At 51.9% G+C, this 22,108-nt stretch overlaps 1 protein-coding gene across 1 annotated transcript in view; it reads right to left on the bottom strand.

Moving 5' to 3' along the window:
- LOC119951958 (nitric oxide synthase, brain-like) overlaps positions 1-22,108 on the bottom strand; it is a 304,521-nt gene that overhangs the window by 30,288 nt on the left and 252,125 nt on the right. The window contains exons 22-24 of the mRNA XM_038775360.1: positions 19,508-19,718; positions 13,081-13,168; positions 12,457-12,578 (exon numbers count right to left, since the gene is read on the bottom strand). Coding sequence (XP_038631288.1) covers positions 12,457-12,578; positions 13,081-13,168; positions 19,508-19,718 — 421 coding nt within the window. The remainder of the gene's footprint in view (positions 1-12,456; positions 12,579-13,080; positions 13,169-19,507; positions 19,719-22,108) is intronic.

The following is a 22,108-nucleotide window of genomic DNA, read 5'->3' as shown; positions in this document are numbered from 1 at the left end:
GGCGTGAGCTGAAGGCAAAGCTCACCACAGCCCCAGTTCTACTGTTCTTCGACCCAACCAAGGAAATCAAGATAGCAACTGATGCAAGCCAGGACAGCATTGGGGTGGTGCTCCTCCAGCGAGATGACTCCTCGTCCTGGGCTCCAGTGGCATATGCCTCCAGGGCCATGACGCCCACTGAGCAATGGTATGCCCAGATCGAAAAGGAGTGTCTGGGTCTCCTGACAGGAATAGTCAAGTTTCATGACTACGTTATGGCCTGCCGAAATTCACGGTGGAAACGGACCACAGGCCTCTAGTCCACATAATCCAGAAGGATTTAAATGACATAACACCTCGGTTACAAAAAATTCTTCTTCGACTCCGCCGCTGTGACTTCGAACTTGTCTACACGCCAGGCATTGCAGATGCCCTATCCCGGTCCATCACCACACCGTGTGAACAAGGTGACTTCATCTGCCAACTAGAAGCGCAAATGCAATTGTGTGCCACCAACCTCCCAGCCTCTGACGAACGGGTGATCCAAATTCGTGAGGAAATGGCCAAGGATCCTTGACTGAAGCGTGTGATGCAGCACCTTACCCATGGCTGGCAGAAAGGACAATGTCCCCAATTCTTTAACGTGAAAGACGAGCTGACGGTTGTGGATGGAATCCTTCTGACACTCGACAGGATCATTATTCCTCAGAGCATGCGGGCTATGGTGCTGGGTCAACTCCATGAGGGTCACCGTGGTGTCGAGAAATGCCAACGCAGAGCTCGGGAGGCGGTTTATTGGCCGGGCATTAACCAGGACATTGCCAACATGGTCCTCAACTGCCCCACCTGTCAGAAGTTTCAACCGGCTCAACCCAAGGAAACACTGCAACAGCACGAGATCGTGACCTCTCCGTGGTCCAAAGTAGGTGTCGATCTTTTCCATGCCATGGGGCGTGACTACGTACTCCTGGTCGACTACTTCTCCAGTTACCCAGAAGTGGTGAAACTGTCCGACCTCACGTCGAAGGCGGTAATCAAAGCCTGCAAAGAAACGTTCGCCAGGCATGGGATACCGCTCACGGTAATGAGCGACAACGGTCCATGCTTTTACAGCCAGGAATGGTCTGATTTTGTACAGTCCTACAACTTCCGTCACGTTACCTCCAGTCCCTACTACCCGCAATCAAATGGGAAGACCGAGAAAGGGATCCATATTGTCAAGTGGTTGCTGTGCAAAGCTGCAGACTCAGGCTCCGACTTCATTCATAGAATTTACAGTACAGAAGGAGGCCATTCGGCCCATTGAGTCTGCACCGGCTCTTGGAAAGAGCACGCTACCCAAGCCCACACCCCCACAACCCAGTAACCCCACCCAACACTCGGCAATTTTAGACACTAAGGGCAATTTAGCATGGCCAATCCACCTAACTGCACATCTTTGGACTGTGGGAGGAAACCGGAGCACCCGGAGGAAACCCACGCACACACGGGGAGAACGTGCAGACTCCGCACAGACAGTGACCCAGCCGGGAATCAAACCTGGGACCCTGGAGCTGTGAAGCAATTGTGCTAACCACTATGCTACCGTGCTGCCTGACAACCTGGCAATGCTGGCATACAGGGCAACCCCACTGTCCACTGGGTTGTCTCCAGCGCAGATGCTCATGAATCGCACTCTGAGGACCACAGTTCCAGCCATCCATGTTCCAGACCTTGACCACCTCACTGTTTCACAAAAAATGCAGCAGTCCCGGGCCCAACAGAAGGCCACATATGATGCTCATGCCACGGATCTATCTGAGATGGCTCCAGCCGATCATGTTCACGTCCAGTTGCCTGAGGGCGGCTGGTCAACCACAGCTGTTGTTGTGAAACAAATTGCCCCAAGGTCTTTCCTTGTCCGCATGGCTGATGGCTCCCTGCTACGGCGCAACAGACTGGCATTGCGAAGAGTTCCACTCCCACCACCTGACCGCAGTGCTCCGCCAGCCATCATACTTCCTCCGGACGTACCCTGCCACGAGGTCACCGATCTGCCAGCGATCCTGCCGGCCCACGCGACCGCCGTGATGGCAGCAATCCCACCTATCCACGTGCAGGCAGCTCCTGATCCACCTCTGTGGCGATCGACAAGAATTCGTCGCCCACCACAAAGACTGAATCTGTAGACTGAACTTTTGTAAATTTTGTGATTGAATTAATCGATTTAACCTTTGTAAATATTGCTTTGTTTGCCATGTATCTGCACTATCGACACCTTCCCATGTACATACGTTTGTTCAAGCACCGTTTGTATATAGTCAGGCATATATATACGTATACATACCTCAGTATTTATTTAACTAAAAAAAATAGGGGGGAGATGTCATAATAGCCACTCATGTATATAATGAGATGCAGACAGGCAGTGATTGACACATAGGATGACCAGTAAGCAGTACAGCCAATCACCAGACAGGACACTGCCACTATAAAGCCAGAGGGCACTAGGTTTCCCATTCTCTCGGGACCCAGCCACTGAGACAGTCAGAGTCCACGAGCTAGCAAGTGCAAACACCATGCGGTAGCTAGAAAGTCTGGTCAGGCTAGTATCAGGTCTCCAGTCAGATCAGTATAGTGTCGACCCACAGCTGAATATGTGTAGCAGTTCTATAGTTGAATAAAACAGTGTTGGATCTTCTCCAGTGTTAGACGTCTGTTTCTAACTTCCCTGCTTCGAGTGCAGTCCACATCGAACCAACCTGCCTAACACATCATAAAGTACAGCTGAGAAGGTTCAGAGGGGAGGTGAAATGCTCATTAAAGAAGCAAAGAGGAGTTATGAGAAAAGACTGGCAGCCGACATAAAGGGGAATCCCAAAATCTTTTACAGGCGGATTAATAGTAAAAGGGTTGAAAACGTACAATGTTTTGACCTGAACTATTTTCTGTGGTAGGAAATTCCACAAGTTGACCATTCTCTGGGTGAAGAAATTTCTATTCATCTGAGTCCTGAATGGTCTACCCTGTATCCTCAGATTGAGACCCCTGGTTCTGCACTCCCCGACCACCTTCTTGTATTTACCCGATCTAGTCCTGTTAGAATTTTATAGGTTTCTATGAGGTTCCCCCTCATTCTTCTGAACTCCAGCAAATATAATCCTAACTGATTTAATCATATGTCAACTCTGCCATCCCAGGAATCAGTCTGGTAAACCTTTGCTACATGCCCTCTACAGTAAGAACATCCTTCCAAAGATATGGAGACCAAAACTGCACACAATATTACAATGTTAGTCTCACCCTGCATAATTGCAGCAAGAGAAGCCTGGTCTTTGACTCGGATCATCTGACCTGTATGAAGACCAACATACCATTGGACTTGTTTACCACTTGCATGCTTACCTTCAGCGACTGGTATAGGAGGACACTCAGGTCTCGTTGCACATTCCCCTCTCTCAGTCTATAGTCATTCCGTCAATAATCTGCCTTTTTGATTTTCCTACCAAAGTGGATAACCTCACATTTATCCAAATTATACTGCACCTGCCTTGCATGTTCCCACTCACTCAACTTGTCCAAATCACACTGAAGGATGTCTGCATCCTTCTCACAGCTCACCCTCCCACCCAGCTTTGTGTCATTTGCAAATTTGGATATGTTACATTTAGTTCCCTCACCTAAATCATTAGTATATATTGTAAATAGCAAGGGTTCCTGCGGTATCCCACTAGTCACTGCCTGCCATTTGGAAAAAGACCCGTTAATTGCTATTCTTTGTTTACTGTCTGCCAACCAGTTTTCTATCCATCTTAATACCCTTTCCATAATCCCATGCACTTTAATTTTAAGGGATAGGTTGAGGGAGATGAGGAATAGTCTGAGGGAGAGAGGAGACAAGGGAGAGGGGGAACAAGGGATATCCTAAGGGAGAAGGGGAATAAGGGATAGGTTGAGGGAGAGGGGGAATGATGGATAGGCTGAGAGAGAGGGAAAGAGGGACAGGCTGAGAGAGAGCAAGAATGAGAGATAGGCTGAGGGAGAGGGAGAATGAGGGATAGGCTGAGAGAGAGAGTGAGAATGAGGGATAGGTGAGGGAGAGGGGAGATTAGGGAGAGGGAAGATTAGGGAGAGAGGGATGAGGGAAAGCCTGCGTAAGAGGGAGTATGAGGGAGAGGGGGATGAAAGATAGCCTGAGGATAATGTGGGATAGTCTGAGGGACAGGGGATTGAGGGATAACCCAAGAGAGGGCAATAGGGCCAGATTGCAAAATAAAGCCAAGGTGACTAACACGGTTAAAAACAGTAGTCTAAAGGCTTTGGGACTTAATGCACAGAGCATTTGCAATCAGGTAGATATATTAACAGCTCAAATGGATATAAACAGTCATGGCACAGTTCCATTAATAGAGATGTGGCTGCAGGGTTACCAAGGATGGGAATTGAACATCCAGGGGTATTCATTATTTCAGACGGACAGTCAAAATGGGAAAGGAGGTGAGGTAGCATTGTTAGTAAAGTAGGAAATCAATTCAATAGTGAGAAAGATCAAGAGGCAGAAAACGTGATTGGGATGGTCTTTAGGCCCCCAAACAATAGTTGAGATATCAGAGAAGGTATCAAACAAGAAATCAAAGATGCATTGCAATAATTGTAAGATTTTAAATATTGGGGAATCTTACATAGATACATAGAAGGTAGGACAGGAGGCCGCCTTTTGGCCCTTCGAGTCTGCTCTGCCATTCATCACGATCATGCTGATCATCCAACTCAATAGCCTAATCCTGCTTTCTCCCCATAGCCTTTGATCCCATTCTCCCCAAGTGCTATATCCAGCTGCCTCTTGAATATCGACAAAATTTTAGCATCAACTACTTCCTGTGGTAATGAATTCCACAAGCTCACCACTCTTTGTGTGAGGAAATGTCTCCTTATCTCTGTCCGGTAGCATTGTGGATAGCACAATTGCTTCACAGCTCCAGGGTCCCAGGTTCGATTCCGGCTTGAGTAACTGCCTGTGCGGAGTCTGCACATCCTCCCCGTGTGTGCGTGGGTTTCCTCCGGGTGCTCCAAAGATGTGCAGGTTAGGTGGATTAGCCATGATAAATTGCCCTTAGAGTCCAAAATTGCAGTTTGTGTTGGGTAGGGTTACTGGGTTATGGGGATAGGGTGGAGGTGTTGACCTTGCGTAGGGTGCTCTTTCCAAGAGCCGGTGCAGACTTGATGGGCGAGTGGCCTCCTTCTGCACTGTAAATTCTATGAAATGGTTTCCCCTGAATCCTCAGGCTGTGACCCCTGGTTCTAGACACTCCCATCATTAGTAACATCTTCTCTGCATCTACCCTGTCTGGTCCTGTTAGAATTTTGTAAGTCTCTATGAGATCCCCCCTCATTCTTCTGAACTCCAGCGGGAACAATCCCAACCTAGTCAATCTCTCCTCATATGACAGTCCCGCCATCCCTGGAATCAGTCTGGTAAACCTTTGCTGCGCTTCCTCGAGAGCAAGAACATCCTTCCTCAGAGAAGGAGACCAAAACTGCACACAATACTCCAAGTGTGGGCTCACCAAGGCCCTGTACAATTTCAGCAACACATCCCTGCTTCTATATTCGGAACCTCTTGCAATGAAGGCCAACATACCATTAGCCTTTTTTACCTGCTGCACCTGCATACTTACCTTCAGTGAATGGTGCACAAGGACATCCAGGTCCCACTACACACTCCCCTCTCCCAATTGACAACCATTCAGGTAGTAATCTGCCTTCCTGTTTTTGCTTCCAAAATGAATAACCTCACACTTATCCAAATTATACTGCATCTGCCATTGGTTTTCCCACTCGCCCAACCTGTCCAGATCTTGCTGTAGGATCCCTACATCCTCGTCACAATTTATCCTCCCACCTAATTTGGTATCATCTGCAAACTTTGAGATGTTACATTTTGTTCCCTCATCCAAATCAATAGTATATATTGTGAATAGCTGGGGTCCCAGCACCGATCACTATGGTACCCCACTGGTTACTGCCTGCCAATTTGGAAAGGACCCATTAATCCCTACTCTTTGTTTCCTCTGCCAACCAGTTTTCTATCCACCTCAATACATTTCCCCCAATCCCATGCACTTTAATTTTGCACAATAATCTCTTATGCGGCACTTTGTCAAACACCTTCTGAAAGTGCAAATATACCACCATCGACTGGCTCTCCCTTGTCGACTTTACTGGTTACCTCTTCAAAGAATTACAACAGATTTGTCAAGCATGATTTTCCCTTCATTAATCTATGCTGACTCTGACTGATCCTGCCACTGCTTTCTAAATGTTCTGCTATAAAGTCCTTGATAATGGATTCAAGCATTTTCCTACTACCGATGTTAGGCTTACTGGTGCATAATTCCCTCCCTCCCTTTTTGAATATCAAACTGACGTGAGCTATCCTCCAATCTGCAGGGACAGTTCCAGGCAATCCCGGAAGTTGACCACCAATGCATCCACTATTTCCAGAGCCACTTCCTTAAGCACTCTGGGATGCAGATTCTCAGGCCCTGGGGATTTATCCGCCTTCAATCACATTCGTTTTCCCAGCACCATTTCTCTACTAATGTTGATCTCCCTCAGTTCTTTCCTCTCACTAAACCTTTCAGTCTCCAACATTTTTGTGATCTGATTTGTGTCCTCATTTGTGAAGCCAGAACCAAAGTATGTATTCAATTGCTCAGCCATTCCTTTATCCCTTATTATACATTCCCCTGTTTCTGTCTGTTGGGGGCCTACATTTCTCTTTACCAATCTATTTCTCTTCACATATCTGTAGAAACTCTTAGTGTCAGTCTTTATGTTCCCTGCAAGCTTCCTTTCGTACTGTACTTTCCCCTTCTTAATCAATCCCTTCGTCCTTATTTGCTGAATTCTAAACTGCTCCCAATTCTCAGACCTATTGGGCGGGATTCTCCGACCCCCCGCCAGGTCGGAGAATCGCCGGGGGTGGGGGCGTGAATCCCGCCCCCGCCGGCTGCCGAATTCTCCGGCGTTGGGGAGTTGGAGGGGGCGGGAATTGCGCTGCGCCGGTTGGCGGCCGCTGGCAGCAGCCCACCCCAGCGATTCTCTGGCCCGCGATGGGCCGAGTAGCCGCCTGTTGTTTTGCCGGTCCTGCCGACGTAAATTAGAGTAGGTCCTTCCCGGCATGACCTGACGGCGGGGCGACCTCCGGGGTCCTCGGTGGGGGGGGGGGGGGGGGGGGGGGGGGGAATCTGGCCCCGGGAGGTGACCTGACCCCACGGTGGCGTGGCCCACAATTGGGGCTCACCGATCCACGGGTGGGCCTGTGCCGTGGGGACACTCTATTCCTCCGCGTCGGCTGCTGTGGTCCTCCGCCATGGCCGACGCGGAGAAGATCCCCCCTGTGCATGCGCTGGGATGAAGCCAGCACATGCTGCCACTCCCAGGCATGCACCAACTTGCGCCGGCCGGTGGAGGCCCTTCGGCGCCGGTTGGCGTGGCGCCAAGCCCCTTCCCCGCCGGCTGGCATGGCGCAAACCACTCTGGTGCCGGCCTAGCCCCTGAAGATGCGGAGGATTCCGCACCTTTGAGGCGGCCCGACGCCGGAGTAGTTCATGCCACTCCTCGGCCGCCCCGCCGGATAGGGGAGAATCCCACCCATTATTTTTCTTGGTCAATCGGTCAATCTGTATGCTTCTTCCTTGTATCGGATACTATTTCTAATTTCCTTTGTAAGCCACGGATTGGCCGCCTTACCTCCTTTGCTTTTGTGCCAGACAGCAATGAACAGTTGCTGTAGTTCCTCCATGCGTTCCTTGAATGTTTGCCATTGTCTATCCACTGTCATCCCTTTCGGGATTAGATCCAGCAGAGGGCAGCAGAGCAAAGCTACTGATCAGCTGTTCTGGGGGAATTTGCATACGTGCAGTGCGGTCAGCCTAAGTTGAAGGTGAACCGGCGAAGGAGACCCAAGGAGTTTGAGTGAAAGCAAGCATCCAGCAGAGGGCAGCAGAGCAAAGCTACTGATCAGCTGTTCTGGGGGAATTTGCATACGTGCAGTGCAGTCAGCCTAAGTTGAAGGTGAACCGGCGAAGGAGACCCAAGGAGTTTGAGTGAAAGCAAGCATCCAGCAGAGGGCAGCAGAGCAAAGCTACTGATCAGCTGTCCTGGGGAAATTTGGGTCCTTAAGGGGGAGGGGGAGCAGGGGGAGCAGCCCCAAGTCGTAGTCCACATTGGCACTAACGACATAGGTAGGAAAGGGGACAAGGATGTCAGGCAGGCCTTTAGGGAGCTAGGATGGAAGCTCAGAGTGAGAACAAACAGAGTTGTTATCTCTGGGTTGTTGCCCGTGCCACGTGATAGTGAGATGAGGAATAGGGAGAGAGAGCAATTAAACACGTGGCTACAGGGATGGTGCCGGCGGGAGGGATTCAGATTTCTGGATAACTGGGGCTCTTTCTGGGGAAGGTGGGACCTCTATAGACAGGATGGTCTACACCTGAACCTGAGGGGCACCAATATCCTGGGGGGGAGATTTGTTAGTGCTCTTTGGGGGGGGTTTAAACTAATTCAGCAGGGGCATGGGAACCTGGATTGTAGTTTTGGGGTACGGGAGATTGAGAGTATAGAGGTCAGGAGCACAGATTTGACTTCGCAGGAGGGTGCCAGTGTTCAGGTAGGTGGTTTGAAGTGTGTCTACTTCAATGCCAGGAGTATACGAAATAAGGTAGGGGAACTGGCAGCATGGGTTGGTACCTGGGACTTCGATGTTGTGGCCATTTCAGAGACATGGATAGAGCAGGGACAGGAATGGCAGGTTCCGGGGTTTAGGTGTTTTAGTAAGCTCAGAGAAGGGGGCAAAAGAGGGGGAGGTGTGGCGCTGCTAGTCAAGGACAGTATTACGGTGGCGGAAAGGATGCTAGATGGGGACTCTTCTTCTGAGGTAGTATGGGCTGAGGTTAGAAACAGGAAAGGAGAGGTCACCCCGTTGGGAGTTTTCTATAGGCCACCTAATAGTTCTAGGGATGTAGAGGAAAGGATGGCGAAGATGATTCTGGAAAAGAGCGAAAGTAACAGGGTAGTTGTTATGGGAGACTTTAACTTTCCAAATATTGACTGGAAAAGATATAGTTCGAGTACATTAGATGGGTCGTTCTTTGTACAATGTGTGCAGGAGGGTTTCCTGACACAATATGTTGACAGGCCAACAAGAGGCGAGGCCACATTGGATTTGGTTTTGGGTAATGAACCAGGCCAGGTGTTAGATCTGGAGGTAGGTGAGCACTTTGGAAACAGTGACCACAATTCGGTGACCTTTACGTTAGTGATGGAAAGGGATAAGTATACCCCGCAGGGCAAGAGTTATAGCTGGGGGAAGGGCAATTATGATGCCATTAGACATGACTTAGGATGTGTTGGTTGGAGAAGTAGGCTGCAAGGGTTGGGCACACTGGATATGTGGAGCTTGTTCAAGGAACAGCTATTGCATGTTCTTGATAAGTACGTACCAGTCAGGCAGGGAGGAAGGGGTCGAGCGAGGGAACCGTGGTTTACCAAAGAAGTGGAATCTCTTGTTAAGAGGAAGAGGATAGCAAATGTGGTCCCTTTGTTCAAGAAGGGGAGTAGAGATAACCCCGGTAACTATAGGCCGGTGAGCCTAACGTCTGTGGTGGGTAAGGTCTTGGAGAGGATTATAAAAGATATGATTTATAATCATCTAGATAGGAATAATATGATTAGGGATAGTCAGCATGGTTTTGTGAAGGGTAGGTCATGCCTCACAAACCTTATCGAGTTCTTTGAGAACGTGACTGAACAGGTGGACGAGGGTAGAGTAGTTGATGTGGTGTATATGGATTTCAGTAAAGCGTTTGATAAGGTTCCCCACGGTCGGCTATTGCAGAAAATACGGAGGCTGGAGATTGAGGGTGATTTAGAGATGTGGATCAGAAATTGGCTAGTTGAAAAAAGACAGAGAGTGGTAGTTGATGGGAAATGTTCAGAATGGAGTTCAGTTACGAGTGGCGTACCACAAGGATCTGTTCTGGGGCCGTTGCTGTTTGTCATTTTTATAAATGACCTAGAGGAGGGCGCAGAAGGATGGGTGAGTAAATTTGCAGACGACACTAAAGTCGGTGGAGTTGTAGACAGTGCGGAAGGATGTTGCAGGTTACAGAGGGACATAGATAAGCTGCAGAGCTGGGCTGAAAGGTGGCAAATGGAGTTTAATGTGGAGAAGTGTGAGGTGATTCACTTTGGAAAGAATAACAGGAATGCGGAATATTTGGCTAATGGTAAAATTCTTGGTAGTGTGGATGAGCAGAGGGATCTCGGTGTCCATGTACATAGATCCCTGAAAGTTGCCACCCAGGTTGATAGGGTTGTGAAGAAGGCCTATGGTGTGTTGGCCTTTATTGGTAGAGGGATTGAGTTCCGGAGCCATGAGGTCATGTTGCAGTTGTACAAAACTCTAGTACGGCCGCATTTGGAGTATTGCGTACAGTTCTGGTCGCCTCATTATAGGAAGGACGTGGAAGCTTTGGAACGGGTGCAGAGGAGATTTACCAGGATGTTGCCTGGTATGGAGGGAAAATCTTATGAGGAAAGGCTGATGGACTTGAGGTTGTTTTCGTTAGAGAGAAGAAGGTTAAGAGGTGACTTAATAGAGGCATACAAAATGATCAGAGGGTTAGATAGGGTGGACAGCGAGAGCCTTCTCCCGCGGATGGGGGTGGCTAGCACGAGGGGACATAGCCTTAAATTGAGGGGTAATAGATATAGGACAGAGGTCAGAGGTGGGTTTTTTACGCAAAGAGTGGTGAGGCCGTGGAATGCCCTACCTGCAACAGTAGTGAACTCGCCAACATTGAGGGCATTTAAAAGTTTATTGGATAAGCATATGGATGATAAGGGCATAGTGTAGGTTAGATGGCCTTTAGTTTTTTTTTCCATGTCGGTGCAACATCGAGGGCCGAACGGCCTGTACTGCGCTGTATCGTTCTATGTTCTATGTTCCCCCCAATCTGTCAAGGTCAACTCACACCTCATATCCTCATAGTTCCCTTTATTAAGATTCAGCACCCTAGTCTCCGAATCAACTACTTCACTCTCCATCTTGATAAAAAGTTCTATCATGGTATGGTTGCTCATTCCCAAGGGGTCTCGTACAGCCAGATTGGCAAAGATTCCCTTCTCATTACACAGTGCCCAGTCTAAGATGGCCTGCTCTCTAGTTGGTTCATAAGAACTAGGAGCAGGAGTAGGCCATCTGGCCCCTTGAGCCTGCTCCGCCATTCAATTAGATCATGGCTGATCTTTTGTGGACTCAGCTCCACTTTCCGGCCCGAACACCTATTGGTCCACCTATTGGTCAAAAAAACACTCCAGGAATTCCTCCTCTACGGCATTGTGGCTCATTTAATTTGCCCAATCTATGTGAAGATTAAAATCACCCAAAAACACCGATATTCCCTTATATGCATCTCTAATTTCTTGATTAATGCCATTCCCAACCTCACCAGTGCAGTTTGGGGGTCTATATATGACACCCACTAATGTTTTTTGTCCCTTGGTATTGCTCAACTCTACCCATACAGATTCCACATTGGCAGAGCTTATATCCTATATTAGCTCTGGCGGTGGAAAGTCAATTAAAACAATTATTCCTTGCTGTCTGATGCATGAATAAAAGAGGAAAGGTGGCTCAACCATGACTTACAAAAGAAATAAGTGAAAATATTAAATCAAAAGAGGAGACAGATAAAGCTGCCAGAAAAAGCAGCAAAACCGAGGAGTGGGAGAATTCAGCAAAAGAGAACAAAAAATTTGATCAAGAGGGGACAATAGAGGTCACGATTTTCTGGCTTCATTGTGCTCGAGTGAGAGCGTGGTGATGCCGGTGAATAGCAGGAAAGGTCAAAAACGAGAACAGTGCCAGGCACCAAACAATTTGCGATGCGACCACCCACCCTCAGATGTGACATCGGGATTCCGCCACAGTGCGGCGAGAAGCCAATAATCATCACTTAAGCCCAACTTCCATACAATTAATGGGAGCCACCACATATCCAATGGGCTGCCGTGATTCAGCAGCTTCCCCAGCAAGTGGTCACAATGGCGCCAATTAATACTCCTTTCGAAGAACGTGAACCTGACGGAACGGCTTCTGTGGGGAGCCGAGAGGCGAGTAGCCATCTTTGCTCACAGGCAAAGAGCATGGAACACTGAGCTTGCCACCACATTGCTCGGCTGGGGCGGGGGGGGGGGGGGGGGGGGGGCAACAGGGGGACACCCTCTGTTGGGAGAGCACCCTCATCAGAGGTGGGCCGCCATGGGAGGGGAAGGGCCCCTCGGGGAATGGCCTACTCCTGGTTTTTATGCTTCTATGAGAGAGAGAATGAGGGATAACCTGAGGGTAAAGGGAGGGATAGCCTGTTGAATACGGATGGTGAAATTAGGAATCAAGACTCTAAATTAAATGGTGAGTATGAATGCACAAACCTTTGATTTCAATCTCATATAATCTCTGTTGCCAGAAGCTTCTGTAAGGAGCAATCCCAGTGCCAGGACCCACAAGGATACATGGGACTGACATTTCAGATGGCAGGTGGAACATAGGAGCCCTAGAAACAAGACAGAGTTACACATTTCATGTTGATGTAACAGTTCAGAATGGCAGCTGTGAATCTCTCTCTCTCCACACTTTTGTTGTTTTCTGCCTTGCTCTATCCAGATGCCTTTGATGTGTAGTTGAGAACACAAGTCTCGTAAACCAACAAAACTATTTATTAAACACTACTAATTGGATTCAACACTTATCCCTAAGGAACAAACAGTTGATTGATCACACATAAACTATACTCATCTATATTTAACTCACAGATTAAACTACTCTGTTGCTCTTCAGTTCTCCTAGTCAGCTCCAGCTCCTGTCACCAACCTTCTGCCCCACAAGGCTTTGCATCATCCCTTATAGACTTTCAAGATTAGCTCCCTGTAGTGGCTGTCTGTAAACATTTCATTCACCCTTACATTACCTTCATGTATGATAATACCATAGTTCATATGTACAGGGTGGGAGGATGGGCAGGGATGGTATATGTTTTATTCTGTTTGAATTCGTACCTTCTGATGAAACATGTAACAGTCTCACCAGGACTGATGTGATTCAGCCAGGAGGAGCACACTCCATACCGTACTGGACCCTGTTCATCTGAAAAGATGCAGAACAAAATACAGTGAACACATGTGGACCCGTACCCTCAGGCGAGTCAATACCTAACGGGCTCTTTCCCCGGGGAAAATTAGTACCCATGTGGGCCCACTCACTGGGGAGAGTCAGTGCCCAATAGACCCGCTCCTCGGGGAGAGTCAGTACCCAAGGGACCCGCTCCTCGGGGAGAGTCAGTACCCAATAGACCCGCTCCTCGGGGAGAGTCAGTACCCAAGGGACCCGCTCCTCGGGGAGAGTCAGTACCCAAGGGACCCGCTCCTCGGGGAGAGTCAGTGCCCAATAGACCCGCTCCTCGGGGAGAGTCAGTACCCAAGGGACCCGCTCCTCGGGGAGAGTCAGTACCCAATAGACCCACTCCTCGGGGAGAGTCAGTACCCAAGGGACCCACTCCTCGGAGAGAGTCAGTACCCAATAGACCCACTCCTCGGGGAGAGTCAGTACCCAATAGACCCGCTCCTCGGGGAGAGTCAGTGCCCAATGGACCCACTCCTCGGGGAGAGTCAGTGCCCAATAGACCCGCTCCTCGGGGAGAGTCAGTACCCAAGGGACCCACAACTCGGGGAGAGTCAGTGCCCAATAGACCCGCTCCTCGGGGAGAGTCAGTACCCAAGGGACCCACTCCTCGGGGAGAGTCAGTACCCAATAGACCCGCTCCTCGGGGAGAGTCAGTACCCAATAGACCCGCTCCTCGGGGAGAGTCAGTACCCAATAGACCCGCTCCTCGGGGAGAGTCAGTGCCCAATAGACCCGCTCCTCGGGGAGAGTCAGTACCCAAGGGACCCACAACTCGGGGAGAGTCAGTACCCAATATACCCACTCCTCGGGGAGAGTCAGTACCCAATAGACCTGCTCCTCGGGGAGAGTCAGTACCCAATAGACCCGCTCCTCGGGGAGAGTCAGTACCCAATAGACCCACTCCTCGGGGAGAGTCAGTACCCAATAGACCCGCTCCCTGGGGAGAGTCAGTACCCAATAGACCCGCTCCTCGGGGAGAGTCAGTACCCAATAGACCCGCTCCTCGGGGAGAGTCAGTACCCAAGGGACCCGCTCCTCGGGGAGAGTCAGTACCCAAGGGACCCGCTCCTCGGGGAGAGTCAGTACCCAAGGGACCCGCTCCTCGGGGAGAGTCAGTACCCAATAGACCCGCTCCCTGGGGAGAGTCAGTACCCAATAGACCCGCTCCTCGGGGAGAGTCAGTACCCAAGGGACCCACTCCTCGGGGAGAGTCAGTACCCAAGGAACCCGCTCCCTGGGGAGAGTCAGTACCCAAGGGACCCGCTCCCTGGGAGAGTCAGTACCCAATAGACCCGCTCCTCGGGGAGAGTCAGTACCCAAGGGACCCGCTCCTCGGGGAGAGTCAGTACCTAATAGACCCGCTCCTCGGGGAGAATCAGTACCCAATAGACCCGCTCCTCGGGGAGAGTCAGTACCCAAGGGACCCGCTCCTCGGGGAGAGTCAGTACCCAATAGACCCGCTCCTCGGGGAGAGTCAGTACCCAATAGAACCACTCCTCGGGGAGAGTCAGTACCCAAGGGACCCACTCCTCGGGGAGAGTCAGTACCCAATAGACCCGCTCCTCGGGGAGAGTCAGTACCCAATAGACCCACTCCTCGGGGAGAGTCAGTACCCAATAGACCCACTCCTCGGGGAGAGTCAGTACCCAATAGACCCACTCCTCGGGGAGAGTCAGTACCCAATAGACCCGCTCCTCGGGGAGAGTCAGTACCCAAGGAACCCGCTCCTCGGGGAGAGTCAGTACCCAATAGACCTGCTCCCTGGGGAGAGTCAGTGCCCAATAGACCCGCTCCTCGGGGAGAGTCAGTACCCAAGGGACCCACTCCTCGGGGAGAGTCAGTACCCAATAGACCCGCTCCCTGGGGAGAGTCAGTGCCCAATAGACCCGCTCCTCGGGGAGAGTCAGTACCCAAGGGACCCGCTCCCTGGGGAGAGTCAGTACCCAATAGACCCGCTCCTCGGGGAGAGTCAGTACCCAATAGACCCGCTCCTCGGGGAGAGTCAGTACCCAATAGACCCGCTCCCTGGGGAGAGTCAGTACCCAAGGAACCCGCTCCCTGGGGAGAGTCAGTACCCAAGTGACCCGCTCCTCGGGGAGAGTCAGTACCCAATAGACCCGCTCCTCGGGGAGAGTCAGTACCCAATAGACCCGCTCCTCGGGGAGAGTCAGTACCCAATAGACCCACTCCTCGGGGAGAGTCAGTACCCAAGGAACCCGCTCCCTGGGGAGAGTCAGTACCCAATAGACCCGCTCCTCGGGGAGAGTCAGTACCCAATAGACCCGCTCCTCGGGGAGAGTCAGTACCCAATAGACCCGCTCCCTGGGGAGAGTCAGTACCCAAGGAACCCGCTCCCTGGGGAGAGTCAGTACCCAAGGGACCCGCTCCTCGGGGAGAGTCAGTACCCAAGGGACCCGCTCCTCGGGGAGAGTCAGTACCCAATAGACCCGCTCCTCGGGGAGAGTCAGTACCCAATAGACCCACTCCTCGGGGAGAGTCAGTACCCAAGGGACCCGCTCCTCGGGGAGAGTCAGTGCCCAATAGACCCGCTCCTCGGGGAGAGTCAGTACCCAAGGGACCCGCTCCCTGGGGAGAGTCAGTACCCAATAGACCCGCTCCTCGGGGAGAGTCAGTACCCAATAGACCCGCTCCTCGGGGAGAGTCAGTACCCAATAGACCCGCTCCCTGGGGAGAGTCAGTACCCAAGGAACCCGCTCCCTGGGGAGAGTCAGTACCCAAGGGACCCGCTCCTCGGGGAGAGTCAGTACCCAATAGACCCGCTCCTCGGGGAGAGTCAGTACCCAATAGACCCGCTCCTCGGGGAGAGTCAGTACCCAATAGACCCACTCCTCGGGGAGAGTCAGTACCCAAGGAACCCGCTCCCTGGGGAGAGTCAGTACCCAATAGACCCGCTCCTCGGGGAGAGTCAGTACCCAATAGACCCGCTCCTCGGGGAGAGTCAGTACCCAAGGGACCCGCTCCTCGGGGAGAGTCAGTGTCCGTGTGGGTCTCGACCTGAGGGAAAGTCAAGTTTGTGGGAAGGGTCAGGAATCATGGGCCCTGGGTCTTCTCTTATTTCCAGGTTCCATATACCCATCCCCGGCCCAATCCTTCCCACAATCAGGCATGATATTTTCCCCTTTTGAGATTCACCAATCAATTCACCAAAGAATCACAGAAAGGTCAGAGTGAAATGAAAACTCCCATTGTTGGCATGGTATTACAGATACCATCCGATATATATGCAACATGGGGGTCATGCATGCGCGCGATGGTCGACAGGTGCACTCTCCTCTGCAGGAGATTCATTGCGGTCCCCACCTCACTCTGACCTCCTGGCACTAGCTTTCCTGACACTGTGGTGGCCCTCCCCTCCTAGAGTCAGTTATAAGCCTACCCTTCGCCTACTATATAGTTTCCCCTCTTTTCATCCTCCTTACCCTCTCCTATGCTCCGCCACCCTCGCCTCTTGCTTCCTATGTTTTGATTCCCGGATTCAGAGCGAAGTAGTCCAGTCCTGAGCAAAGTGTCTCAGATTATTTCAGTCCCTTCAGGCAATCTTTTCACCGCTGTCTTTGCTGCTGTTTTACCAGCCCGTAAACCTGGATGAATTTATCCCGTCCGCGGGGCTCGTGAAAAAGTGTTCCCTGCCCTGGATTGGCCAGGTACAGCATCCCAAACTTCACTTTGCTCTTGTCCAGAGCCACATTCGCTCTGTTGAACTCCCCCAAGAGCTTGGCCAGGCCTGTCCCAATGTCCTGATAAATCCTGGTCTGGTGTCTTTCCCAGTTATAGGTCTTTGTTTGTCTGGCCCAGCCGATGGGGGTGGGTATACACACCAGCAACCAGATGGAGGTAAATGGGGGATGGGGAGTAGGGACAACAATGGGCCAACAATCCGGCTGTTATCCATGTCGGAATCATGGCCTCTTCCTGGGAAGTGAAACTTTGCTTTTTGTGATATTGAGCTAACTTGAACGTGGTGAATGAGGTGTTGTATCAGTGTGTCCGGGCAGGGAGGGGGCAGCAGGGGCAACACCATGTGAATCTCATCATCCTCCACACTCACCCCCACTTCCCACTTCCTTCTCTCTTTCACTTCTACAGGATCCTTTCCCAGTCCTGGTAACGGTGCATTTTGGCAATTATCACCCTCGGCTGCTCTCTGGCTTGGGTTTCGGCCATAGCGATAGTGGGCTCTGTCTATCTCTGGCGAGTTGGCGAAGCTGTCCCTTCCCACCAGGTTTCCAAACATCTGGGCAACATAGGGTCTGAGGTCCCTGCCTTTGATTCCCTCTGGCAGGCCAGCCTATCCTTCGGTTCTGGCACCATGGTTCTCCTGGTCCTCTATTTTCCCCTTTAGGCTTCCCTGTGTGTCACCAGAAACCTCGCTATCTCCATCTCTACGGCGATCTGGTGGCTCTGATCCTTTTGAGACTTTTTCCAATTCCTTGATGGTGTACCCCTGGGCCTCCAGTCATGTCTCTGCCTTATCCAGGGCCACCTGCCAGGGCCTCCATGACTGCCACCCTGATCGCCGCTTTAACGTCGGCTTTGATTTCCTCGTTGATCTCCCTTAAGCTCCCTAGTGAGGAACTTCCTCCATCCACGCCCCCAGTGAGGGGGAGCCCATGTACGATTTGCCAATCCCTCTCATTCTGGTGTGGCCGGCCCTTCGTCATCTCCTGCGCCCGCCTTCTCCACTGCTTGTTCCCCCTGGCTTCTGCCGCTTTTTGTTTCTTTGCAACTTCTGGAGCTACTGTTGCTGCGCATCGTCTCTTGTGCTGCTGTTCGGTAGATATCATAGATATCATAGAATTTACAGTGCAGAAGGAGGCCATTCGGCCCATCGTGTCTGCACCGGCACTTGGAAAGAGCACCCTACCCAAGGTCAACACCTCCACCCTACCCCCATAACCCAGTTACCCCACCCAACACTAAGGGAAATTTTGGACACTATGGGCAATTTATCATGGCCAATCCACCTAACCTGCACATCTTTGGACTGTGGGAGGAAACCGGAGCACCCGGAGGAAACCCGCACACACACGGGGAGGATGTGCAGACTCCGCACAGACAGTGACCCAAACCGGAATCGAACCTGGCACCCTGGAGCTGTGAAGCAACTGTGCTATCCACAATGCTACCGTGCTGCCCAAGGGTGAGGAGTTACTTTTCTCCCTGTTCTAATGGGTTATTTTGAATAAACAAAGCCTAATTTCAGGTTCTTAGGAGGAGAGCCACCTTTCGTGTGTCTGCACAGCACACCCCGTCCAGGATTACATTTACACAGTTCGCGGTACTTCTACAAATATTTCCCAAAATTGTTTTGTTTAACTCCGAGCTAAAGATCCCTTTTAGGCAACATTCTTCAGAGCTTTTATCTATAAATATTCCAGTGATATTACCACATTTCTATTGTTGCTATTGGGGATGTCTTACATAGGCTCTCATTCGATACTGGGAACCAAAGCTTGTCTCTAAATGCTGCAGACACAAAGAGCGCAATTCTCCGACCCCCAAGCAGGGTGGGAGAATCGCGGGAGTGCCGGGCGATTCCTGCCACGCCGCCCTGGCACTTGCACGCGATTCTCCCACCCCCCCCAAAACGGTGACCGCGTTTAACGACAGGCCGCTTGGAAAATCGCCGCTCGCCGTTTGTAGCAGGCGAACGGCGGTTCTCCGGCCCGGATGGGCCGAGCGGCCTGCCCAATCCGATGGGTTCACGCCCGCGCCAACTACACCTGGTCACTGCCGTCGTGAAAAGCGCTCAAATGCTGCGTATGTGGCCTGTGAGGGGTGAGGGGCTGGCCCACCAATTGGTTCCCACTGATCGGCGGGCCGGCGTCTCTAAAGGACGCACTCTTTCCCTCCGCCGCCCCGCAAGATCAATCCTCCATGTCTTACGGGGCACCCACAGGGAGGACGGCAACTGCGCATGCATGGGTGACGCCATTTACGTGGCACCGGCCGCGTAATTTACGCGGCGCCGCTTTTCTCTCATGCTGGAGGCAATTCCTTCTTCTCAGGGTTGTTTCCAGCACACACTACCTCAGCATCCCATAACCACACTGACCAATGCAGTCTTCACTATCTCTTTCAAAAGCACTGTTAATGTAAGGCTACTTGTGACAATAGGATTATAACGTGCTTTTTCTCTTTCATCTTTAACTCTATTGTTTTACATTCCTTAGAATTTATGGTATTTTATGGCTACCGACTTTTGGGTAAATTTGTTTGATCTATTTATGATCTATGCCAATTGGGCAGAGTCAATGGCCAAAGATAATGAAGAGTACTTACTTCTGGTATGGTATTTCAGCACAGCCACCGTTAAATGAATTTCTGACGGGTGGCTATCAGGTGATGAGCTGATGGAGTAAAATCGGGGTTGAAGCAAAGGAAGCTGTGTGAGTAGCAGAGATGCTGGAGGTCTAACAGACAGGAACTCATCGAGAACATCCGCAATAGTCGGAATGTTCTCCCATTTCCATTCTTCATACATATGTGTTCCCTGAATCAGAAACAAAGATTAGAGGCAGCCAATACGACACAGAATGCAAGAAATCTATTCCCACAGAGAGCAGCCAAGTCCCCCAACCCTGTCCCAACAGAGAGTGACCCATCCCCTCACACTGTCCTGATTGGGATTGACCCATCCCCTCACACTCTCCGAACAGGGAGTGACCCATCCCCTACTCTGTCCTGAGAGGGATTGACCTGTCCCCTCACACTGTCCTGACAGGGAGCGACTGATCCCCTCACACTGTCCTGACAGGGAGTGACCCATCCCCTCAATCTGTCCTGAGAGGGAGTGACCCGTCCCCTCACACTGTCCTGATAGGGAATGGCCTTTCCGTCACACTGTCCCGATTGGGAATGACCACCCCCTCATCCTGTCCTGACCGGGAGTGACCTATCCCCTCACCCTGTCCTGACCGGGAGTGACCTATCCCCTCACACTGTCCTGACAGGGAGTGACCTGTCTCCTCACTCTGTGCTGACACGGAGTGACCCGTCTCCTCACACTGTCCTGAGAGGGTGACCCGTCCCCTTACACTGTCCTGAGAGGGTGACCCGTCCCCTCACACTGTCCTGACAGGGAGTGACCCATCCCCTCACACTGTCCTGAGAGGGTAACCCGTCCCCTCACTCTGTCCTGAGAGGGAGTGACCCATCCCCTCACACTGTCCTTAGAGGGTGACCCGTCCCTTCACACTGTCCTGAGACGGGGTGACCCGTCCCTTCACACTGTCCTGAGACGGGGTGACCTGTCCCCTCACACTGTCCTGACAGGGAGTGACCCGTCCCCTCACACTGTCCTGACAGGGAATGACCCTTCCCTCACACTGTCCTGATTGGGAATGACCACCCCCTCACCCTGTCCTGATCGGGAGTGACCCGTCCCCTCACTCTGTCCGAGAGGGTGAGCCGTCCCCTCACTCTGACCTGAGAGGGCGTGACCCGTCCCCTCACACTGTCCTGAGAGGGAGTGACCCATCCCCTCACACTGTCCGAGAGGGTGAGCCGTCCCCTCACTCTGTCCTGAGAGGGCGTGACCCGTCCCCTCACTCTGTCCTGACAGGGAGTGACCCGACCCCTCACACTGTCCGGAGAGGGTGACCCATCCCCACACATTGTCCTGAGAGGGGGGTAACCCGTCCCCTCATATTGTCCTGACAGGGAGTGACCCGTCCCCTCACACTGTCCTGACAGGGAGTGACCCATCCCCTTACACTGTCCTGACAGGGCGTGACCTATCCCTTCACACTGTCCTGACAGGGAGTGACCTATCCCCTCACTCTGTCCTGAGAGGGAGTAACGCATCCCTTCACACTGTCCCAAATTGGGAATGACCCATCCCCTCACTCTGTCCCGAATGGAGTGACCCATCCCCTCACTGTCCCTGACAGGGAGTGACCTTTCCCTTCATACTGTCCTGAGAGGGAGTGACCCTTCCCCTCACTGTGTCCTGACAGGGAGTTACCCTTCGCTTAACACTGTCCTGATTGGGATTGACCATCCTCTCACACTGTCCTGAGAGGGAGTGACCTATCCCTCACACTGTCCTGACAGGAAGTGACCTTTCCCCTCACACTGTCTTGACAGGGAGTGACCCGTCCCCTCACACTGTCCTGACAGGGAGTGACCCGTCCCCTCACACTGTCCTGACAGGGAGTGACCCATCCCCTCACTCTGTCCTGAGAGGGAGTGACACGTCCCCTCACACTGTCCCGGTTAGGAATGACCATCCCCTCACCCTGTCCTGAGAGGGTGACCCATCCCCTCACTCTGTCCTGAGAGGGTGACCCATCCCTTCACACTGTCCTGAGAGGGTGACCCATCCCTTCACACTGTCCTGAGACGGGGTGACCCGTCCCCTCACACTGTCCTGAGAGGGGGTAACCCGTCCCCTCATATTGTCCTGACAGGGAGTGACCCGTCCCCTCACACTGTCCTGACAGGGAGTGACCGTCCCCTCACACTGTCCTGACAGGGAGTGACCCATCCCCTCACACTGTCCTGACAGGGTGACGGATCTCCTCACACTGTCCTGACAGGGAGTGACCCATCCCCTCACTCTGTCCTGAAAGGGAGTGACACGTCCCCTCACACTGTCCCGGTTAGGAATGACCATCCCCTCACCCTGTCCTGACAGGGAGTGAACTATCCCTTCACTCTGTCCTGACAGGGAGTGACCCATCCCCTCACTCTGTACAGACAGGGAGTGACCTATCCCTTCACTCTGTCCTGACAGGGAGTGACCCATCCCCCACACTGTCCTGAGAGGGAGTGACCCATCCCCTCACACTGTCCTGTCAGGGAGTGACCCATCCCCTCACACTGTCCTTTCAGGGAGTGACCCGTCCCCTCTCACTGTCCTGACAGGGAGTGACCCATCCC

This window comes from Scyliorhinus canicula, chromosome 17, assembly GCF_902713615.1.
Source record: "Scyliorhinus canicula chromosome 17, sScyCan1.1, whole genome shotgun sequence".
NCBI classification, from domain to species: Eukaryota; Metazoa; Chordata; class Chondrichthyes; order Carcharhiniformes; family Scyliorhinidae; genus Scyliorhinus; species Scyliorhinus canicula.
Note: the sequence above shows the minus strand (reverse complement) of the source record. Positions and strands in the feature narration are given on the sequence as shown.